General features: G+C 31.1%; 1 protein-coding gene across 4 annotated transcripts in view; it reads right to left on the bottom strand.

The window, feature by feature from the left end:
• LOC129988114 (zinc finger protein GLI4-like) overlaps positions 1 to 23,901 on the bottom strand; it is a 106,290-nt gene that overhangs the window by 14,417 nt on the left and 67,972 nt on the right. For 3 of the 4 annotated variants that reach the window (XM_056096244.1, XM_056096247.1, XM_056096246.1), the window contains exons 1-2: positions 11,877 to 12,241; positions 800 to 926 (exon numbers count right to left, since the gene is read on the bottom strand). In XM_056096244.1, the coding sequence (XP_055952219.1) occupies positions 800 to 926; positions 11,877 to 11,895 (146 nt within the window). In that variant the 5' untranslated portion in view covers positions 11,896 to 12,241. Of the gene's footprint in view, positions 1 to 799; positions 927 to 11,876; positions 12,242 to 23,901 lie in introns of those variants that run through there. The other variant, XM_056096245.1, reaches the window with a different exon arrangement.

The following is a 23,901-nucleotide window of genomic DNA, read 5'->3' as shown; positions in this document are numbered from 1 at the left end:
TTAGACCATTGCATGGTATTGAGCAAATGAAATGCTGTAACATCACAACTGAAACCTGGATGTCAGTCTAAAAGGATACCATGAAATAAAATATACTATTTTTGTGTAAAAATTTTTAAAGCAAAATTTGAACAGGGAGGAAGGTCTGAATAAAAAAAGTGACTTATCCTTGATATATTTCTAGCAAAATCTCATCATTTACTTTAAAAATGAAATTTTGGATAGAAATTGAAAAAGCACTATTTCCAGGTCAAAAGCTAATCATGCTAGCTAAGTCTAAACTTTGCAAACACAATGTTGCAATTCTGATGCCCGATTCCAAAGATCTACAGCACTAACAAGCTAGGTGTACCTCAAATTTGTTGGGATGAAGTATCCTAATAAGATGTGGAAATTTAGAAAGGAAAATGACTTAGATGCTGTTCTCATTATCTGACCAGTCATACAATGATACAATTATAAAATCCATCTGAAATCAGCTTTCTTGTAACAAAACATATTAATGTATCAAATCAATTCATTAAATCAAAGAGAATAACATCTTTCAAATATCTACACTTTCTGTCCCTTATCACTTTTATTAAATCTATCCATCACACAAATGTCAATACAGCAAGGGAGGATGGCAAAACTATAAGACAATTAAAGCTTTCAATAGATTTTCTCAAGGAGCATAGTAAAATTTCAGTGTTATGTGGAATGATATATGTATTAGTCCTTATACATAGGAAACACTATCTTTATATAGCTTTTGGAAAGTAAAAGCTGAAGCATTAAGAAAAATTTTGTATACTCTTACCCTGCAGCTCCAGGATGGAGGTGGTGGAAGCGAGGGTCGAAGATGTAACGACCTTCATGTGTGTGCTGATCTACAGGAATAGGACCATGTATGGCAGAAAAGGCACTTGAATATTGAAATGGAAGACCTGGTGAGAAAATTCAAAGCAGTTAGAATACATTCAATAACAAAGGACACATTTTTATTCTTATTGATAACTAATCGTCTTTGGCAATCAGTAGGTTTGCCAGGATTAATGATAGTTAAAAAATTCAATAAAATATTTTGTGTAACTATGTCTTAATATCTTCCATGGCAAAATATCTTTTAAACTGCAAATTTTGATGAGCATGCAGTTCATATTATTTTAAAAGCCCTTGACAATTCTGTCCGTTTTGGCAAGCATTTCCCATTTCTTTCTTTATATATCCGAACATATCAAAGAAAATAGGAGCATATTTAAAAATGTGTGCATTTTAAACAATTTTCACCACAATTTGATTCTGAAATTAAACCTAAAATGTGTAAAAACAATAAAATTTAAAAAAATTATTAAAAACATCTTATATTGTTATGCTGAATCTTCATTTCTTAATTAACAACATAGGGGTGGAGGATCGATCTAAGATGAAATATCAATAGCAACAAAGAAAACGATTTGAGCTTTACTTCATTAGTGAAATATACTGATATGAAATAAATTTTAAAATATTCTTTAAAAAAAAGGATTACAGATAATAAAAGTCTATAAGGAAATTTTTTTAACTATATGTAAAATTCTTTGTTTCCCCTCTCCTTCTGTAATATTATCGGGGAAAGCACTCAAATTTACTTCAATTTTTAATTAATTATAATTTTGAAATTCCTTCAAGATGCTCTCTAAGGTATATATGCAAAGAATTTGGTTAAACAGTCTGGCCTGTAGAGCCAGAGTAGAGTCAAATGATATACATTTATGCCTTCATATAGAAAACACCTCCGAATCCACAACTATTAAATTTAGCGCATAAATATTTCGATTTTAACCAGAGATGATAAGTACTTAAGAATACCCTTTCTCCAAATTTATATTTAATCTTTAATAAATATTTTCACAACTACCGTAGCCAAAATCTTCCAAGTTACATTATAAACATAACTAGCTTGCAATTCATAGATATAACAAAATTGGCAAAGAAATGCTTTCATAAAATAAGTACTGCGATTTTCAAAACTAGGAAATTCCAATAAAAATTTTTCGAAAGTCGAAACAGAGAAAAAGTCACTGCCCAGAAGGTTCACAGAACCACATAGAAACGTGATAAAAGGAACAAAATTGGAGCAATAAGTTAGTCTTCACCTTACGCTCATAAAACAGACGAAGAGTCAATTCAGAGCTTTGTATGAACAGTTATAACAAATTCGTGAAGAAGTTTAAAACAATAAAACATAAGCTATACGACTGACTGACTGTCTAAACAAAACTAAAAGGAATCCAAAACCACAATGCGCCGAACAAACAATACAATTCCATAACTACCAATTGCGAAAGACTAGATAGTTGAGGGGAGATACTTTTACCGCCTACAATTGAAAGCCGGCGTGCAGATCCAAAACGGCCATAACAAGAACAACCGGGGCATTTCAATCGCACGTTAACTCCCTCCCAATTGCCAAGAGCACAAAGATTTATATCCACCTCAACAAATAAAAATAAAGGTAATGGGAGACTGGAACCTGGCGTTAACAAGAACTCGTAAGAAATGACAAACGAGTTCCAGGGCCCTTCCTCGCGAAATGGCAATAACTATCCATGATGGTATCTCTGAGGATGGGAAGAAATAGAGGGGCGGGAGAAAAATGACTTCTAAATGCTTCGGAACAAAAGCATTAAAAGTAAGAGATTGAGTTGCGTTGAATTGGAGAAGGTGGAACAAATATAATAACGCTTGTTAATGAGGATATCTGAATTCGCTAGGCCTTTCTTCAAAGCACGATGGGAGTTGTAATTAAGGCTCTGATCTGTAACTTGTTTCGAACCTTATCGTGGGACAGAATCAGGAAACAAGACAATAATGGGCAGAGTTGTTGAGGTTGTTCAAATTGGATGGAATGATTGACGACTTGGATGGAAGCGCTATTATGTAATCAATTTATCAAATGTTCGAAAAGGAAATGATTTTGATGGTATTTAGAAGGGCCATTGGATTTCGAAGTAATAAGAGTTGCAATTGGATAAATGACAGTAAACGAAAGTGAAAGGAGTTCGAATCATATTTTTTTTAAAAATATATTTGAATAATGATAATTTCATGCACCATATTTAGATTCTTTTGGTATAAATTAAAATATTTGTTGAGAGGAAGTAATGGAGATTTATAACTAAATATTTAAATATTATTTGTTCTAAAAATTAACGCAAGGTACTGACTAATGACTACTGTTAAAAAAGTTTCTCATTTAAATTTGAACAGTGTGATTTCTTATTCTGAAAAATATATAAAAAAAAGGATAAAATTACTGCAAATATCAAAAAGTGTTTTTTTTTTTTTTATTATTGACAGCGTTTTTTTAAATATATATTCATTATCTGAAATATATTTCACCGATTTCATTTCCGTATTGATATACTATTTGTATCGTAATCGTTTTAATTATCTGCTCGCAAAGATAATAACCTGTATCTGGCAAGATGTTCATGTATTCATAAAAATAAATGGAATGGTTGTTGTTTTTTGCTAACTGAGCTTTGACCATTTCTTTGCGTTGTTAATCTGCAAATTTCACCCATTATTGTTTATTAAATAGGCCTCGTTCGTGAAACGAGATAGTAATGCATCCTAATATCATAAAAAGAAGTTAGCATTTGAAGGAGGGGGGGGGACCTTGTACTTTTTTGTTTGTTTGTTTGTTCCTTCCTGGTTTCACTAATCTTCGAAGCCTAATAATGAGCTAAACCAAAGTTTAAAAAATATATATATTGCCGTTTCTAAATAATAGTTTTGAAACTCTTTCTGTTATTTAATTTCACTGCCACTTTGAAAACCATAGTTGTTTTTGCCCATTACACATTTTTTTTCTAATTATTTATTCTAATTCTTTATCGCATTCATATCTTAACGCTACAGAAAATCCCTCTCATTCTTTGATGAACGGTGTCAAATTCTCGAATTTGCAATCATATCTTCAGGTATCAATCTTTCTGGCAACCCTAGAACCGTTCTGACAGTTCGCATCCATCACGGCATGTTCCAAGAAAACGTGCCTGAAGGCGGGGAAGGTTGCAATGGAGAAAAAAGGGGGTGGGGTGCGGGAGAAGGAGCACATCTGAGCTTAATAACAATTAAGACCTGATTGGGTCTGTGTGCGCAGGTGTGCGAGTCATGTGATCATCTTGACAAGGACCACTGTGCAATTACGCGTAATAAACACGCAGAGGTTCCCTCCCAAGCCAGGATTGCCCGATCAGATTACCATTTTATTTATTTGGGATTTGCAATTAAAGCGTTCGGCAGCACATCCCTCAAACCAATGTTTCGGCCCAGGCCATTTTTTCCGGCTCCAATTACAACTGATAACACCGGGACAAAAAGGATGTGTGTATATACGAACACGTTTCTGCAAGTTCGTGGGCGACTATTAAGGAATAAATCTCGCAAGACAAGGCCGCAGTTGGTTGATGGCTGGCTTCGTTATTAAGAGTTCAGCTCGGATGAAGCACTTTTGTTTTGTGCAGACGATGCAAATGGACCGAGATAAAGAGCATATTACAAGACGATTTTTTTTTTCTTGTTTGATTCCTCTTGTCAATGCACGTAATGGGTATATTTATCTCCCTTTATTAAAAGATATTCTTTCTCATGAATATATGAACAGTTAAGAAGAACATGCTTCTTGGAGTGATACACCAAAATCAAAAAGAATCGTCGAAAGCTACCAAGCATTTTTTAAGTGCAATGATTTAATAATCACTGGTACATAACAAAATTTTAATGATAAATTTTTCTTTGAATTAATAAAACTCATAATTATCGATAAAGAATGATAACATTTGCTGATTATTTCGCCCCCAAACATCAACACTGGTTTAACAAAGGCAAATGATATAATCGTATTAATGCTCAGGCTCCATAGTGCAACCTAAGACTGGAGACCAGGGCATATACTAATAGTATATCATCTTTACCCCCCCTCCCGCTATGCTACTGTCACTAGGTTTTACATCAGCATTCATTTTCTCCCAAATAGTAATAGATTCGAGCATTTTGCAGTCCTTCGGTAGTATACATTATCGGTTGTTTTTTTTTTAATTAAAGAGCCAGTTTATTTAATTAAATTATTTTTAACTTAGGTTAAAAAAATTAATCTAAAATAAAACATAGTTTTAAAATGTAGATATATTTAAATAGATGCCCGGTGTTTATAAATACCGCTATAACTAAAAGAAACATATCAGGAACCTGATCAATTATATTTTATAATATTAATGCAATCTAATTTATAGAGTATGTATTTTTTATTACCTTATTTGGCAACTCGAAAAATAATTTTTCAATCGATCTTTTTTACAGTTGCTCCTAGACAAGTGCCTAAACGGGAATCCGACATTGCGCCCAGAAATAGTATCGAATATTTTCGGATTGAATTTACTGCATCATACAAGTAATGGGTTTAAAGACAGAACCCAGCTGCAAATATTTGCCAACTGGGTTAGAAAATACTTGAAAATTAACCCTCGAAATTATTTCTCACCTCGGAAATGAATTTCTTATCAGATCAGTTACTACTGACATTTATTTTGAGTCAGTTTTGAAAGCAATCGCTGCGAACAAATTATCTTCCCAAGTAGGAAGGATGTAGTAGAGAAGAGATGCTCAGAAGACAATATTAAATACCATTTTTTTTATACTGCAGTTTAGAAATAAAATTATGTTTTTATAAAACGTGTATGTTTTTATATAGCAGCTTACATATTTTATTACATTTTATTTTATTTTATTTGGGCAGCACTAGTATTTGAGTTTGATATCACGGCGTAAATAATTGAGGAGTGACGTCAAAGGACAAGGACTACAATTGCTCAAATAAAGCTATATAATATTATGCAATATTTTGCTATATCGTGAAGAGTACATAGTGCTTTAATGCGATTGGTGGAACACAAGAAATAAATGTGATAAATTAACGATCAGATTTTAACATTACTAGCATTGCTTCCATATATGGTCATGAAAACAGAGGATGTTTCCTTCAGATTCTACATACCGAATTAAATAGCTTTTTAAAATCTTTTTATATCTCTTAAAAAAAGTAGTTAAAAAAGGCACGAAATAAACTGTTATAAATAATTGTTATTAATTCTAAACGGTTAACAGAGTTGGGCTGTTTTTAAATCTAAAAAAGTCCCAAGTTTTGCAATTTCATCTTACAAAATTATGGTTGAGAAAAAATATATGTGCCAGTTCAAATTTGAAAAATGGATTATTAAAAATTAGGAAAATCTCTCGCCAAGTCCAAATGTCAAATATTTAATACGGCAATTGGCGAAATGAATCAGAACCATTTTCTTCTAAATTTACAATAGAAGAATTCCTTCTGATATACTCTCTCAGCAATCAATAAATAAACATGAACAATGACATACCAAAAATATACACGAGTTTTCACACTAGTTAAACATGAGAGCACTAGATGGCGCCAAGAGCAGGGCACATGATGTGGGAAGCAGAATCGGGTGGATGCAAAATCAGGCAGAATAATATAATTAATTGAACACTAAATTTTTAACCATCTTCGTCATTTACCTAGAATAAGCCGCTGCAGGGACCGAACTCCCAGTCAACCATTTAACGTCCGCAATATTTGTTAACTGTCATTTGGCAACAGTTCATGAGTCCAGATTGTTTACATGCTTGCCTCGGCTGAAGTCACAGACACGCTATTTTTCAAGTTGAATAATACGAAAAATAAGCATTTAAGTCGAGCTCTTTATTGTCAAGAAGTCAGGGAAAATTAAAGCATCGTTTATAATGTTGCCACCATGGAAAATTCTTTATTCTCTCAAGATCAGCGATTCGATCGAATAAAAAATGTCACAATCATATAACCTTATACTCTATTTCAGCGATTGCTACTATGGAAGCAAATCAGTTTGAAATAATTTACATTAATTTTTAATAATCAACGTATTTAGAGTTTTTTATTAACAGAAATGCAAAATTGTAACACGAGCGAGCGCTGGGAGGTGCAGAATCATAACATGATTCTTCGGGGTGGGCGAACGGAGAAAGCAGCGCGCAGCTCTCAAGTAAAATATAAAACGTGTTTCTTCTTTTGAAATAAAAAGGAAATACAACATGAATTAAAAAGTTAGATAAAACCTCAATCGATTTTCGAAGGCATAAAAATCGAACTGGTATAATAAAATAAATAAGGTTGTAAAATTATCTGTGGAAATCAAAAATTAATAATAAAACATATTTACAAAATTATTTAAATCCGAATGATATATAAAGTGAATAAAATATTATAAATTATGATCCTTATTAATAGCTGATGAATCATTGTGCGAGCAAAAATGGATGGAAAACAAAAACACTTGAATGAAAGTTGCAACTATATGATTGAAGGGGGGGTGGAATGCTACAATTCGTCACGAAACAATAAAAATAAATATTATTACTGCTAGTTAATATAGAGGAGTGTATCTCAGGCTATATTCAAAAGTATAACAAACGCTTGCTGTTATTTTCTACAAAACATATATATTTAAGAATTAAAATTTTTTTTTTAACTTTTACATAAATTGTGTTTATTTTGCTTTAAATGACTTTATCTCCCATATGCAATATACTTATAAAACTTATATTACAATGAATATTATATATGAGATTCCTGTCTCATGAAGAATATTCTTTATCTATGTTCAATCCATTATCTGTTCTAAGTATTTCAAATTTAAAACTGTAGCTTTAAATACGATATAAAGAAAATTCCTTTTCTCGCATCTTAATCACGTATTACAAGGCGATACAGCAGAACTCCAATAATTATTCGAACCTCTTTGAGGAAACAATCGTTGCATGTTCAAGTAATGATGTTTTAATATAGTATGTAAAACAACGTATATAAATTGTGCATTATTTTTGTAGTTATTAATCAATATATTATAAATAAATTGTATTTTCCCTCTTCCTTAAAATAACCTCTCTCCCTTTTCTTTCTTTGGTCAATTATATCGCAAATGTAATATTCGCTCTCAGTTACTGCGGATCATCTGCAGTTTAAACGAAGCCTCTAGGTTTGAATTTTTGCTATGTATAGATTTGTAAATGGAGCACTTTGAATAAATACTTCCAAAAAACTTCGCGTTTCTAAATAAAGGAATCACGAACAACCACAGCAATTTCAGAGGCCTAGCATTGATTATCACGGACAAAAAGGCTTTACAAACATAAAACTCAGCGCATGTCTAGTTCCCATTAAATGACAGATTAGATTTTGGTGGGAAACAGTATCAATGGCTTCACAAAATGCGATAAAGATGCCGACGTGGATTACATTCGGTTTGAGTGCATGAGCAATCATTGTAAAGCCGTCAGCAAAATCCTTTTCAGAAAGACAGGGCATCTCTTTATCATTATAGAATCTTAAGTATGTGGTTTCCGCCAAAGAAGGTACGACTATGGAAAACAGGTGCGAAGTCCGACACCTGGGATCTTTCAGGACTATTGGCTGTCAGAAGATAATGGAACGGTCAGCTAATCCACTATTCTCACGGTGAGGAAATAAATTCTTGGAAGAAGACCCTCAAACAAACCAATCCCCAATCTACTTGTGCTTTAAGCAATGTTCACACGAGGCCTTCCATTGCGCGCAATAGTTGGCCTCATGTGAACACTGAAACTGAAATCCACTTCTATCTTGTTCACTGACTCAAAATGCAACATGAACTTATAATAAAATATTTCGGACAAGCCAATTATTTTTAATTACCTTTATAAGATATTGGGTATGGTTTGTACTTTCGAATTTTACAAAAAAAAAAAAAAAAAAAAAAAAATGCCCTAGATATGATATGAATTTCAGTTTTAAAACTCGGCTTTCAGAATTGCGAGGTAAAAGCATGCCCTGGATTTATATACACTGTTGGCTTTTTTTAAAAAAAACCCTAATACTGACATTGATTAATCAGGCTGTCGGAAAGAATGATCAAATAATACATGCTTGATGAGATTTTGTTTTTAAAATTTATTGGAATAATTTTTTAAAGTTCCTATTCGTTAAAAAATCAACAGATTTTGTTCTGTTCTGAAAAGATTTGTTGCTTTATTATGAAAAACTACAAAAATTATCTCCAATTTTAGTTAAGTATGTTTAATATTATGCTCCATAACTATACATTCTGCGGACAGAAATGAAATTATTCTTTAGTTGTAAAAGTAAAGTTAAAATAATAATGATTTTTCTGGTCTTTAATTAGTAATATACGAGTGGAGAATTTTAAATTAACGATTATACTATAACAATGTTAAAAAGATTTCTAAAAAAATTCCTAATATGAATTTATTATCTGTCTAAAACTCGCCTTATTTTTAACAAATTACGTGACCGAAATTTACGATTCTAATGAACTAGAAATTTTCGTCATTTTTCCATCTAATAAGGAATTACAAATCACTAAAAGCGCCCGGATGCTGTCGATTTAAATGCAATAGTTAAATTTATTAAAATGAACAAATTCGATGCACATCAAAATTTCAAGGTAGTTAACATTTGGGATCTCCAAGTTATAACCAGAAATCATGAATTGATAAATTCGTGCTGTAAAAGATTTTCATTCTTTAAAAAAAGTTATTCCCGATGTCCATCGCATTTTAATAAACTTTTAATGTTGCCATTTTAAGTTTCAAGTAAATCAAGAAACAAGCTCGCGAAAAACTGAAATAAATATAAAAGTTCTTAGTTGCTAAAAAATGTCGTTTGCTCCACTGAATTGCGAATTTAAAATCTTAATTAGATATCTCATTTTATTTTAGCTGTATATTTATTTCCATCTAACAAAAGAGTAAAGAACATTTTACATAGTTAAATAAGGCGAAGCGAGTTTTTGTGTTTTAAATTGTTCTTTTAACCTACGTAAACCTAAATATCAAGTATTGCTGTATTTTGATATACGAATCTGATATGCCATTTCAGTGCAAGGGGAGGGTTTATTCAGAAATTGACAAAAATATGTTATTCGAAACATTTATGCTTATAAACTGGTTTTCAATTAGGTTTCTAAGGCAACTTGTAGACTACAAACACGATATTTATTTTAAAATATTTCTAATAAAAATTCATACATCTCTATATTATATTTCATAACTTTAAATTAAGGAAATAAGTATGTTTTAGATTTAAAACAATCAATAAAATTTCATGCTTTAAAGGAAAGGAAAATGATTATTATATCATAAGCAATTAAAAATAGGCAAATTTTAGAGAGACCCATATTTTGTGCAAATAACCACTTTTTGTTGGAAATAAGATTCACATAATTTAAATAAGCAATTCTTTTTTTCTTTCTTCCTAATTTAACATTTTTAAAAATTTATTTTTACTCCAAAATAATTTTTCCTCAAAACATAATGTCTTCAGATTGAAAGACTTAATGTGCTTAAACAAATATTCGACGAACACACCAATAAGTATTTTAGAATATGCGATTCAAAAAGATCCATGAAATGCCAAACGAGTAAAATCATCTCAATCTTAAGCCATAGATAGTAAGTACTAAGCGAGGTACCGCAGCCGAATATTTCTGAAGGTGTTTCGGGTAGAAAAAGTAGATTCTCCGTACTCTTTCATGCGCGAGTTCGCAATCCAGTTGGTTTTCAAGTAACAGAACTTAACTTTCTTCAACTAAAATATTTTAATAGTCAAAATACTACTTAAAGAACATTTTAAAAATAATTTTGTTCAAAAGATATGATAATAGATCAGCATTTAAAATCATCTTTGAAATATACTACAATTGTACACTTAAGAAGGTTTTTATAGTCAATCGCAATGAAAATATATACCAATCTTTTTTGTATAACACATGAATAAATAATTTGCTAGCTGTTATTTAATAATATACGGTTTACTAATAAATAGATTAATACTTTTTAAAAAGTGAATTGTTTACAGTAATCTTCTGACCATTCGTAAATTTCAAATTTGAGAAAGAACTTTATTATGTAGAGAAAAGCTCATTTAAATAAATTTCAATTAAAAAAAAATCATTTAAACGTTATACATAAGAGTACTTAAAGTGTTAATTCTACATGTAAATATAAAATAAACTTATTTTTAAACAGAAGAAAAAGTTTTAAGATGCAGAAATGATTACTAGAATGGAAGTTTCAAAGCGCTTTCTTTCATACATTGTTTTCTTAAATTTTAGATTTGAAGTTCTAACATTAAATTTATGTTATTTTTAAAAGGAAAATATTTTCAAATGCAGTTTTAAAAAATTTTAAGATTAATTTGGCAATAAAAAAAAATGTTAAGAACATGTTAGGACAAGGAATTGCAAACGTATAATTTCAGACGCAACTACATTGGATACAACGAAATATGAAAGTACTATTTGGTATACAATAATTTACAAACAAAATCGAAATAGCTATAAAATAATTTAAACTCGCTATCATCCATTGTGAGGTTCAAATTGATTCAAATAAAATAGGAACACAGCAAGTAAGGTTAACAACATGTAAACAGCTTTTTTGAATTCAGCTTAAATGAAATAAGGAATATATTTTTGATCAAAATGTAAATCGAAGTTTCAAAATAGGAAAATTACAATCAAACAAATTTACTTATAAGAATTCAATTATGTGATTATAGAAATCTTGATTTCCGATTCCTAAGTATAAATACCCGACATGAATGATTTAAAAGCTAGTTTATAGCTTGTTTTTCTTAAGTTTAGACAACTTAAAAAATCATTCCCAATCATTTAAAAAATATCAATGCAAAAATAAAATATGCAAGTTTAAACATGTCGGCATTTATGATTGTAAGTAAGTAAACATTTAAGATTTCTTGGTACAATGTTAGAAATTGTTAATAAACAATCCTAATATACCTGCTTCATTCGTTGTCATAGCAAGAAGATTACTAATGCCAGTGCCGAATCATTTTAACAATCCAAATAGTCCAATAATAAGTAAAAAAAATGTTGATTCCACACAGTGCTAATCCAAACACTAGTTCTGGAACATGCATCAGACGATAACTTTTAATCCATGAATACCAGGTACTTATGAAAGAAGAAATCTTTAAAAACGCCGCTCATCTCATGGTAATTGTGTATTCCAATGATTTTGAAACCACTAACTTCAACAGCGGAAGAGGACACCACGAGAATAACAGCACGTGCGCAGGTACACCGGTATCGGACTAACTACAGTCACCCTCGAAAAATAAGACGATCCCCGGTCAGGGGACAGGAACGACACTACCCACCGGTTGGACAACAGAAGATTGGAAATTCTTTAGGCGCCGTTTGCTGAAAAAATCCTGCCAAGTGAATGGGCGAAAACGAGCCAGCTGATTGAGGCAGGCCGAGAAAGCGGAGGGGCGTTCAACATCCAAGCAATTATTAGGTTCCCCAAACCAGTTCTCCATAATGACTTCATTGCAGGCATGGGGGAAATTGAGTTATAGACGCTGGGGCCATAAATCAGTCAGGTCAGATCGTACATAGCTGCTGCACGAGAGATTCCTCAACGCCCATTCCTTTCTTCTGGCTTGGGGAAGATGACACTTGCATGGTTCTGTGTACTGAGGAAACCCCAGGATCGGACAACTGCGATTGTCTGCCCACCATAGTATTTTCTAGTAATTGCCATGTCCTGAGCAGAAAACCTTTCTTTGGAAACCCTAGGATTGCAATGTAATGTTCATTGAAATGTTCAAACATAAATAATAATGTGCAGGGAAAACGTATGGCAGGACACAAAATGGGCATTTGAAGTCTTGGTTTAAACATGGTGGTTATGTCCAAAAGACTTTGAAAATGCTGAATATTTCTGATCTCCTGCAGTTTTGAGGTATTCATATAAATGTCCTAATAAAACAAACTCCTGCTTTGGTTAAAAATAATGACCTAGTTTTTGTTATCGTATATTATCCAGTGGGAATTGTAGCCTTCTGGATATGTATAATCAGAGAGCTCGTGTATTTTCCTAGAAAACACCTGACAAGATAAAAATATGAAAAATGTTTTTTTAAGGCTTCTTGGATTCATGAAAGATAGAGCTCGAGAGGGTATTTACTCAGGTAGCTATGCTTAATCGGGAAATTTTAAAACTATGGCTCACTAGTCTATTAGAGATCGGGAAGCAATTTTGGAGTTGCAAAATATTTCAATTGGGAACCGTTAATAGAAAAACAACTGCGCAAACCTAAAATTCTTATTATTTATAGGGAATTGATTCTTTAAGCTCCAATGTTCTTTAATGAGAATTTGAGGGCCATAAAGGGAATAATTTTCGATAAATTAATATATTTTACTGGAAAAGGTGGGTAGTGGAGGCGAGATTATAATTATTTATTTAGGAATTTATTAATAAATCACTTAACGAGTAGGACTTACTAAATTGATTTTTATTTTGTATCAAAGGTTACTGGTCTCAAAGAAAAAAATTATCCTCTAATTTATTAATAAACACGATTTTTATAAATTAATGAATGAAAAAAAAAGAATATTTGTCGATCAACAAAAATTTAATATCCACGATCATTTTATTTAAACACTTAAAACTAAAATAAAATACTTTAACATACATTTGTAACTATTATAAAATTAGAAAAAAACTATTAATTTTGAATGAACGAGAAATATAGAATATTTTGTAAAATGCGCTTAAAATGAATTATAAAAATATTATCACAAATTTAATCCACGTGGAACATAACTAACACCCTATTGTTTCAGGAATTAGTTATTGTAAAGAAACAGTATACAATATTTTAAATTAAATTCGTATTGCACTTTGCGAATAATATTTCTTTAAACAACTACATTAAAATGATATTGAAATAACTAATGTGATATAATATGCAAATGTATGCGGTGAAGAGAGAAGTACAATTTTCAAAGGCATTTAGCAGAACACACATCCATTTCAAGTAAAATGTCTTTTAAAAAAAATATGTAAGCCGTCTAATAATCAAACGAAGCATATCCGTGACATTTCCATTCTTTTTTAAAGTCATCGTCCATGTAATGAACAGAGTTGTATATCACAGGATAAAAATTCACAGGAGTTTTTCGAACGGATACTAATCGATCCCGAGTGCGGAATTCAAGGCGAATGCCGGCCTTCTATCACAGCAAGCAGTTGACCAGTCATGCGGTACTATCTCATCTAATGGAGATTTAAAAAATCAGATAGAAAGATTCCCATTGATTCAAGTTTGATTATTTCTTGTTTTACATGTAAAAGGTGATCAAATAAGCAACATCAGCCCATGTTTGGAATATATACATATAAATTATGTTGGGAATTTTTCTTAACTTCTTTAGAGTATTAAAACAAATAAGATTATAATTATTTTCTAAAAACTAATGAATAATTTTAAAGTAAGCCCAATGAAATTTCATCCTTTTTTTCAGAGTATTAAACTAGTATGACGATAGTTATTTTCTAAAACTGAGGAATAATTTTAAAAGAAACTCAATGAAATGTTTTCATTCTTTAGAGTATTAAAACAAATATGATAGTTATTTTCTAAAACAATGAAATTTTTCTTTAGAGTATTATTGATAACTGTTTTCTAAAACTAAGGAATAATTTTAAAAGAAACACAATGAAATTTCTACATTTTTTAGAGTATTAAAACAAGTAAGATGATAATTATTTTCTAAAAACTAAGGAATAAACAAAATGAAATTGCTTCATTTTTTTAGAGTGTTAAAGTAAGTATGATGGTAATTATTTTCTAAACCGAGGAATAATTTTGAAGGAAACACAATGAAATTTCTCATGGCAGTGCGTGATTTTCTCGTTATACTGTAGCTTCACGTTGAAAAGTGCAAGTAAGTTACAAAAAATGTGACTTTTTAAAAAAAAGTTTTGAATTTAAATAATTAATATATATAATAGATTAGTAGGGAGGACGAGCTTATTTAAGTGGATGTATACAGTTAAGTTCTTCTAAACCTCTCTCTTGATGACGATGAAATAATCAAACCTTTACGGTAAAAGAAACGAGAGAATGAAAATGGAAGTGATGAATATGATATTTCCATAAAAAAGTCTATAAAAAAAACGCTTTCGCTAATCGCGAATTAAAGAAAAAAAAATCGAAAGATTCCAGGATGTTAGATCATTTTAGTCATAATTATTACTTACTATTCCTCCGTAGTTATTATTATTATCGCATTACATAATATCGAAAAAAAATAAAAAATGTTTTTAATTATTTGATAATGATTAAAGTTCAATTTGGTATTAGTAAGAGTTTATTACAGCAATGGTGTAATTAACATTCTTTTTTTTTTTAAATCCACAACAGTTTTATACATGCCAAACTTTTACCTGCATATGCATACATTCTTTCTTCTTCCTGGGACCATATACCGCAATTTGAAAGTTCAACAAGAGCAGAAATGCCAGATTCACAGAAAATACACTCCATTAATCGGTCCAGAGTTGCCGTTCAAATGGTTTAACACTTGGAGGTGAAAAAATATTTGGCCAAAAAATTTTTTCAACTATTTGTAAGATGAACCAGAGTGAAACGTCACACGGGGAGGGGACTTCAGGACCCCTGCACACATAGCCAATGAACGTCTGGCTTGCAAGGTGGAAGCAGAACCTTGAAATTTAGAATAAAATTCTTCGTAAAAAAAAGTAAGGTGCTAGCGAAAAAAAGGGTGCCAGTTGAGTAGGTAGTTCCACCCCCCCCCCCACCTTTTGTTGATGACGAAATCATACAATATGTATAAGAAAACAAGAGAACATACACCGTGAAAATTGAAGACGAACCGAAGTTCAGAGAAGTCTTGTGAAAAGAAGTCGACAACAGATTGCAGACTTTCATACGATAGACTAAAAAATATTCATCAATGCCAGCACATGATTTTAGGAACTTTCATTGTAGACACAGATAATTTATAAAACCGCAGCAGAAATGTTATCAGCAAGCAGTCATGCGAAGTATAAGTCATCACACAGAGAAATGCGCATCTAAATTGCATATGCCTTTAGTCATGTCAGAGGTTCGGAGATATGAGTTCCGTCCACAAAAAGCACTTGTTACTACGATAACAGATGTTAACCACTTTAAAAAAAAAATTTTAAATAAAAATCTAAATTCAAATACAAAAATATTATAACTTCTGAATCATGCAGTCTTAGGTTTATACCACACCTCAAAATCGAACTATTGAAACTTTAACCATCTGATACCGATCTGGCTGCGGAAATAACGCCACGAATCTCTAAAAATTGTAAATTCAGTAATTAAAAAAATTAGAAATTTTTTGAAATGAAGGAAATTTTTGAGATAAAGAAAAATTCCTTCCTTCATTTGAAAATTTTCAAATGAAAGAAAATTGTCTCTCAGATGCATAAAACTTAAAACATATTGCTAATTGACACTTTTTATCTTTGTCATTTTTGCTGTGAGCACATCCTTTAATTCCTGGACATGATTACATAGTATAATTTTTAGCAGCGTTCACACAAGGCCACCTATTGCGCGCAATGGAAGGCCACGCCTACGTCAGAAAATATCACGGTACCGCAATGGGACAATGGCAAATGTTTGTCTCATCGAGACAACTATTTGTCATTGTCCTATTGCGGTCACATGATCTTTCTGAAGTAAGCGTGACCTGCCATTGTGCGCATTGATTGGCCTCGTGTGAACGTTGCCTCACAATTGTCACTAGGATGAAACGGAACATTATACAGACAATGAAAAGGAACATTATTTAGGAGATGAACTGAACATTATTCATATTCAAAGATTATTTAACATTTTTTTTTTCATTCGTCCCGACTTTATTTTTAATTAGCCGCCTTTGGCGACCAGCCGGTTCGCCAATCTTAATGCTCGATAGAATTTTAATAATTAATTTAATATTTTATGCAACTCTTATTTTAATAGCTTAATTAAAAATTAAAAATTGCTATTACTTAATTAAAAATTGCTTAAACTAAATTAAAAATTGCTATTTAACGGACGCTTATGAAATTTATTTTACTCCAACGTGATATTCCTGGTTTCTACAAATGGAATGAGCAGAAGAATCCAAAGAAATAACAAACAACTGGATAATCATTTTCCAGACCCCACTTAGGGTTTTGTTCGAGAAATCGTATTAAATAAATTATAGATACTCTTTCTTCTAACTGGTTAAGTTTTGTATACGAAATCAAATGCTGAGATAAAAAAAGCAACAAAGTACGCTGAAATGTCCTTAAAATTGCTGAATAATAACCATAAATATATTTTTCATACCAACGTTATTTTTGTTTTTCAAAATAATGCTCGTCTGGAAGTTCAAATCCCCAACATCTCAAAGATCATGTTTGTTCACCTCTTCCAGGACTCATAGCCACAACAGAGCGACTAGTGCAACCTGTTTTCCTGTATTGTAAATGAAGAGTGAAAATTTCTTTGTCACTGCAGAGCTTGCCTGTAAATAACTAGGATACCTCAGCTGACATTTTATATCCGGATCCACTTCCTTTCATTCCTTTTATTTATTTTTTCTAAAAATTTTTTCTGCCCGTGTTTGTAGAAAAACGTCAGTCCGGTCCTTTAATTTCTCCGAAAGCGTCAAGAAGAGATAGGTTTTTGTGGCATTCAGCCGATTGTTGTGGTTTTTCAGAGATAAATAAACACATAAACACGATGCCATCTCGGCATGGTCTTTTGATTCGAGAAAGGCCACAACTAGTTCTCTTATCGAACCTTGAAAAGATCTGGAGAGAATGACTTCTTTTCACTTAAAAAAAAACGAAAAAAAAAAAAACTCCATAATCTTTTTCAGTGTTATTATCGTTGCCATTCCTCAGGTCTGAACAGGATTCTTTACATTTGAGAGTTTATAAAGAAGAAAAAAAAAAAAAAAAAAATGGTGGGTTCTTGAATTCTAAGATTTCAGTGCTTTAACATTGTGCTGACCCAGACGTCAGTTTGCGTACAGTCTGATGGAAGACTATGCGTGCAAATTAAAAGTATAAATGCTTTAAGGGTGTAATTATATTAACACAATTACTGGGCTTATCTTCCATCTATGAGACTCACTAAACCCCAACGATTATTCTGGCATTGTGATTTAGACACTGGTTGGCTTAGCTGCTGGATGAAAAGAGCCCGCAGTAAGGCCCATTAAAAATACAAATTCAAATAAAAATATTAGGATAATATTAAAAATACATCATTTGCAATTAGCCAAGTTCCAAAAAAGTTTTATTACGTTCATTTATATATTACAATAAACAATGAACTTTAGCTTCAATGATATTTAATCCAAACGTGGATGTTGCACCATTTTGAGTCATGTAAATAAATAAAAAGAAATTCGTCTTCACAAAGTTAATGAAGTAATTAACATGTTGATGAAACTTAAAATGTCCTGAAATGTGAAACTATATCGATCGATTTCTTTTAAAGAGAGGCTTCATAACAGGCATTAGCGAGGACTGAAGATGTTTAAATACGCTACTGACTAAAGTGATTGACGGTCAAGTAACACTACGGAAGAACTATTTGGGTGACCAGCACCTATGCTGCCCAAATTTTAGACCTCACAGCAAAAATGCACAGAGAGAGCATTCAAATCCTTCAAAACTAATAACTGACTAAAATGTATTACCAATGCGCACAGCGGTAAACGTACACAGTGGTAAAATGAAAGATATTGAAGTTTCTGTCAGTTAATCTCTCCAAAAACGGTTTTCTTGAAAATGAAAGATCATCCTAATCAAACAATTCAACAGTCTACACTAATTATAACAAGTGCCTTTAGATTACAATAAAATGAGCATCTACTCTCAAACCCTCTTAAAAATTCAACAGGTGATTGATTCATTACGTGACATCATATTCTTTATCACTCATGACACTCTCAAATCCCAAAATACAGGCAAAAAAGAAGAAGAATGTCGAAGAGATTCGCAGATCGAAACATCGAAACACAATGATTTAGATTTTTATTTAATACGATTTCTCGAAACATCGAAACACGATGATTTAGATTTTTCGTATGTTTTTGTACAATTTTTTTAAGACTTTTAATTTTAGTAACTATAATGGCCACACAAAACATATATTTAGTATCATAAAAACGAACCTTGTGTAAATGAAGTAACTAATATAATGAACTATATTGTTTTCAAGTTTAATAATTTTATTAATTTCTAAAAATTAAGTAAAATTAGAGAAAAAATGTGTACAGAAATAAAATGAGTATCACTGAAATGCTGATTTTTTTAAAAAAAGTGGTATAAAAATGGTTTTGCGCTGCATTATTTCCAAAAGTTATTGTGAGAAAACGTAACTATTTCGATTCATTTTCAATCAAAAATCTAATTAAAATTTTCAAAAAAAAATTCTAATTAAGTACCTATTAACCAAAGAATGCCAAATTTGGTAGTCCTAGGTCTAAAGGTTCGGTAGGATATTTTGAATTTTCGCATCCTACAAGAAACATCCTCATTCAAGACGATAATAATCAGCTTAAAAACATCATCATATAAAAACACATGTAACTGAAATTTATCCCCTCGAATGTAAGAGCTAACAAAAAAACACAAGAAAATGTTTAATATGATAAAAAACAATCAGTAAATAATTTCATATTCTGAAACTAATTACTAAAGCATTTTTAGAGTTTCGTTGTCGTCTATTTTGTAAAATAAAACAAGCAAGAAAATAAAAATCGTTAATATCTTTGTTATTGAAACTGATTTTGTCAAACAAGAATCTGGTAAGCATTACAAAATCTCTATTCTATGATACTAAAACCAATTCATTAACAAAAACCATTAAGTTCGTGATTTACAACTGGTCCGATAACAAACATCTTTAAAGACGCGCTGGTAATGTTCTGAATTTAATTATTAGCGATCACTTTCCATTTCTCGCCATCCGTTTCATAACTAGTAGGGCTGATAAGCATGAAGAATTATCCTCTCTATTTTCATGGACGCCTGCGGTGAATGGCTTACAATATATTTTACATTGCATTAAACATATTGGCTTAACATTTCCTGTGGTGGAGGAGACGACACACATTGCCAAACAATCCAGTAGATGTTAACAAAATAAGGATATGACTTATAAGTGTTAGTTAAAAGATGCGAAAATATCTGGAACAAAAATAAACAAAACTTACTTCTCCCTTTTTTTTTTTTTTTTTTGACAGTCTAATAATAATAATTGCATTTCAAACAATAAGCATAATAAATATTTTTGAGCCGTTTTAGAAAGATACTGCGACTTAATATCAGTTGAAATATCGAGAGAGGTTAAAACGAAAGAATTTCCTTACAAGCACACACACATACACACACACTTCACACACGTGTCCCTGTCTTCATAAGCCAAATTTTAATGGTAAAACACATATAAAGAAACATTTCTTTTGTAGAGCAATATGGGATCGGAAACGAAAAGCATAGACGGAACAAATGTAAGCATAAGCAAAACGGAAGTATGTAATGTCTATGAGACTGCAACTGGTTCTGAAGAGACCCTCTTTGTTCATGAAAACCTCGCATCTTAATCACTTGCTAGACATTAGCTACCAACAGGCCTGTAACGGTGTTGGTGGTGGCACATTTGAGCATTTATTCTAATATTATGTTAGTAAAAAGCTTGTTTTCCATTTCCTCAGCCCTTTTTTTTTTTCTCGTCAAAACGTTTCATTTTCGACCCCATATTGCTTTACGAAAATGCTTTGCTTCTTTGTGGGTATTTTACCTACCTTTAAAGTTTGGCTCATCAATGCAGGTATACCTTTTATATATATATATATACTTATAATAAAGCTCAATGTGTGTGTGTGTGTTGGCGCTCTACAGGCCAGACCGTTTGACATACAGCTACCAAATTTGGTACATGTATACCTTGGAGGTTGGAAATGTGCACCTGGGGTTTCTTTTTTCGAATTTTTAATTAGAATTTTAATTATTAATTAAAAACTAACTTTTCCTCCAAAAAAATCTTCCATTATCCCCAGCACCAAACGAGAAAGGCTTCAGTATTTTTTTCTCCCAACAGTAATGAGGCTAGGGTTAAAATTTTTCGGCGGATTATTTCAATCGGTTCTGTTTATTTTCTTAATGTTTGATGCATTTAAAATTAAACATTGTTAATGAATCAATCTTTCAGATTCATTCTGAAGTACTTTTGAATTAAAATAAAACAGAATAAAGGAAATTAAAAATTTCTAATCCGCATAGCGTTACCCCAACTGGCGTAGGAAAAAATCACGTATTCGCGTTACGTAACCGGCGAAGAAAATTCACGCATGCGCATTCTGTTCTGATTGTTGCCATGACAACGTTATCAATGGATGATTTAAATTATTTTTGGGTTAGTTGCATGCTTTTGTAAGTAAATTGTATTTATGTTAGTTATATATTTTTTGTATATGCTTATAGTTTTAAGTACATCGTTTTTTAAATAGTTTTTTTAAAACCTGTTTTCAACCGTTTATTTTAAACGATTTGTTTTATTTTCTTAGTGTTTGATGCATTTAAATTTAAACATTGTTAATTAATCGATCTGCTCATAATGAATCTAAGAAAATTTTGTTGACCAACTCTTGAGAATTACGTAAATTAAAAAAGATATTCTTTAGTGCCCATAAAGTTTAAACGCTGAGTGACTCTCAGTAATCAGATTATAAAAAAATGCTTTGTTTCAGTAAAAAATATTATTATATTAATTGAAGATAAATTCTTTCCACTTTAATTTAAAGCATAAATTCTACCGTTTTCAACCGTTTATTTTAAACGATTCGTTTTATTTTCTTAGTGTTTGATGCATTTAAATTTAAACATTGTTAATTAATCGATCTGCTCATAATGAATCTAAGAAAATTTTGTTGACCAACTCTTGAGATATTACATAAATTTAAAAAGATATTCTTTAGTGCCCATAAAGTTTAAACGCTGAGTGACTCTATTTTCAGTAATCAGATTATAAAAAAATGCTTTGTTTCAGTAAAAAATATTATTATATTAATTGAAGATAAATTCTTTCCACTTTAATTTAAAGCATAAATTCTACGGGTGCTAACAGAAAATGAGAGATACATATTACGTTATGACTGAAGGCCTTTATAATATTATGAATGAATTATATGATAATCAAAATTTGAAGTTTTAAAATATTTTGATGAAGAAGCTATTAAAGTAGAAATTGCATAAAATATTTAATTATTAAAATTTTAACGAACATTAAAATTGGCGAACCGGCTGGTCGCCAAAGGCGGCTAGTATATATATAAATGAAGTGGAAAATTTTATTTCAAAAAATAAAAATAAAGCTTGCTATTGATTGGTTAGATTTGAAAATAATGGAAATATTTACAGAATTTAACTGCATTAGATTGCTGTTAAGAATTTTTGCAGCAACCAAAAAATCCATTTCTCATATAACGCAAATATGAAATACCAACCGGCACTTATATCTTTTCGAGTAGAAAATTCAAACAAAAAGAAACTTTACTTTTGTGATACAAAAATGAAAATTTAAATGATGACTCGAATGAGAATTCGATTCTGGTTTGGAGTACAAATGTTCTTAACAAAAGACGAATATTGATTTGATTTATTGTTCCTTTTAAATGCTCCAATTGATTCCGAACTGGTATTTGGTTCGACATCTCTATAGATGAAATTAGGTCAAACAATCATAAATTCTAAATTGTGTATTGACCTAAGCTCGTTCCATTTTCTCCTTTATCATAATTTTCGTGGAAGCATCAAAAATGAAAGTGAAGAAGTTTAAGTTTGTGAAAAGGGCTTCATTCATCGTCTACAATTTGTAGCTTAAGAAAAATATCGTTTGATATCTTGCATACGATTTAAAGTTTTCAATGCAATACAACATAATGCAGAAACCGATTAAATGCATGATCTAAATGAAAAAACCTAACGGTTTCTAGCATAAATTTTCTGCATCTCTTCAAATTCAGTTTGATTTGAAAAATTTTATAATTAAAACTGAACCAAAACGTCATGATATCCAAGCCAAAGACATCTATCTATATAGATATAGATTTCAAGAATAGTTATTTAATTATTTTCTAAGTTCCACATTTCACAAGACAAAACAAACACGAACACGAAAACACATGACACTCACTAGAAGCCAATCTAATAATGACCTCCAAGAAGGATCATGGGAAATATACCTTGATGCGTTAATAAGGTAACGTCATCTGTTGTATCATAAAGAGAAGGAAGTAGAGTTATTCAACCACTACAATATATTGGTTCATCTAGAATTGTAAATGAAGCAGTCGAATATTGTTAAAAATACCATGATTTAAAAAAGATTTAGAAAGATAAAGGTAGAATTACTCGGATTAATTAGGACAGGATTACATCCGAAGGATAGTGATGATAAAAAAATGTCTGTCTCTTAGTGTAAAAAAAGTTGCTAATAAGAAATTACTTTAAAAACTTAAAAATAAGTTACAGGAATATGACCGGACTCTAATTATTCAGATTATTTAGGACAAGACTCGTTCTAGATAAAAGATTAATTGATAAAGAAAAGACAATTTCTTAGGAGGGGATGAAATTTTCTTATAAAGAATTAATTTAATGACAACAACAAAAAACAATGTTGCTTACCTTTTATATTCTTACAAATTGCATTAAAATATTATTGCTTTGACATATCAGCACAAGTCAGCCTTTTCTGTCTTTATTCATTTTTATTTAGCAAGCCCCCCCCCCCCCCGGATATTTCTTCCTCCTCCTCCTAGAGTGATTCAGATAATTGACGATTCAAATAACTGGAGTTTCAATAATTGTCCTTCTGTAATTTAATTCCTTCCGTCCTAAATATTGTATTTCGATCAGCTAAAAACAGACGACTAAGGTTCTTACCACAGCATTGTACAGTAT

This window comes from Argiope bruennichi, chromosome 10 (assembly GCF_947563725.1).
Source record: "Argiope bruennichi chromosome 10, qqArgBrue1.1, whole genome shotgun sequence".
In the NCBI taxonomy this organism is placed as follows: domain Eukaryota; kingdom Metazoa; phylum Arthropoda; class Arachnida; order Araneae; family Araneidae; genus Argiope; species Argiope bruennichi.
Note: the sequence above shows the minus strand (reverse complement) of the source record. Positions and strands in the feature narration are given on the sequence as shown.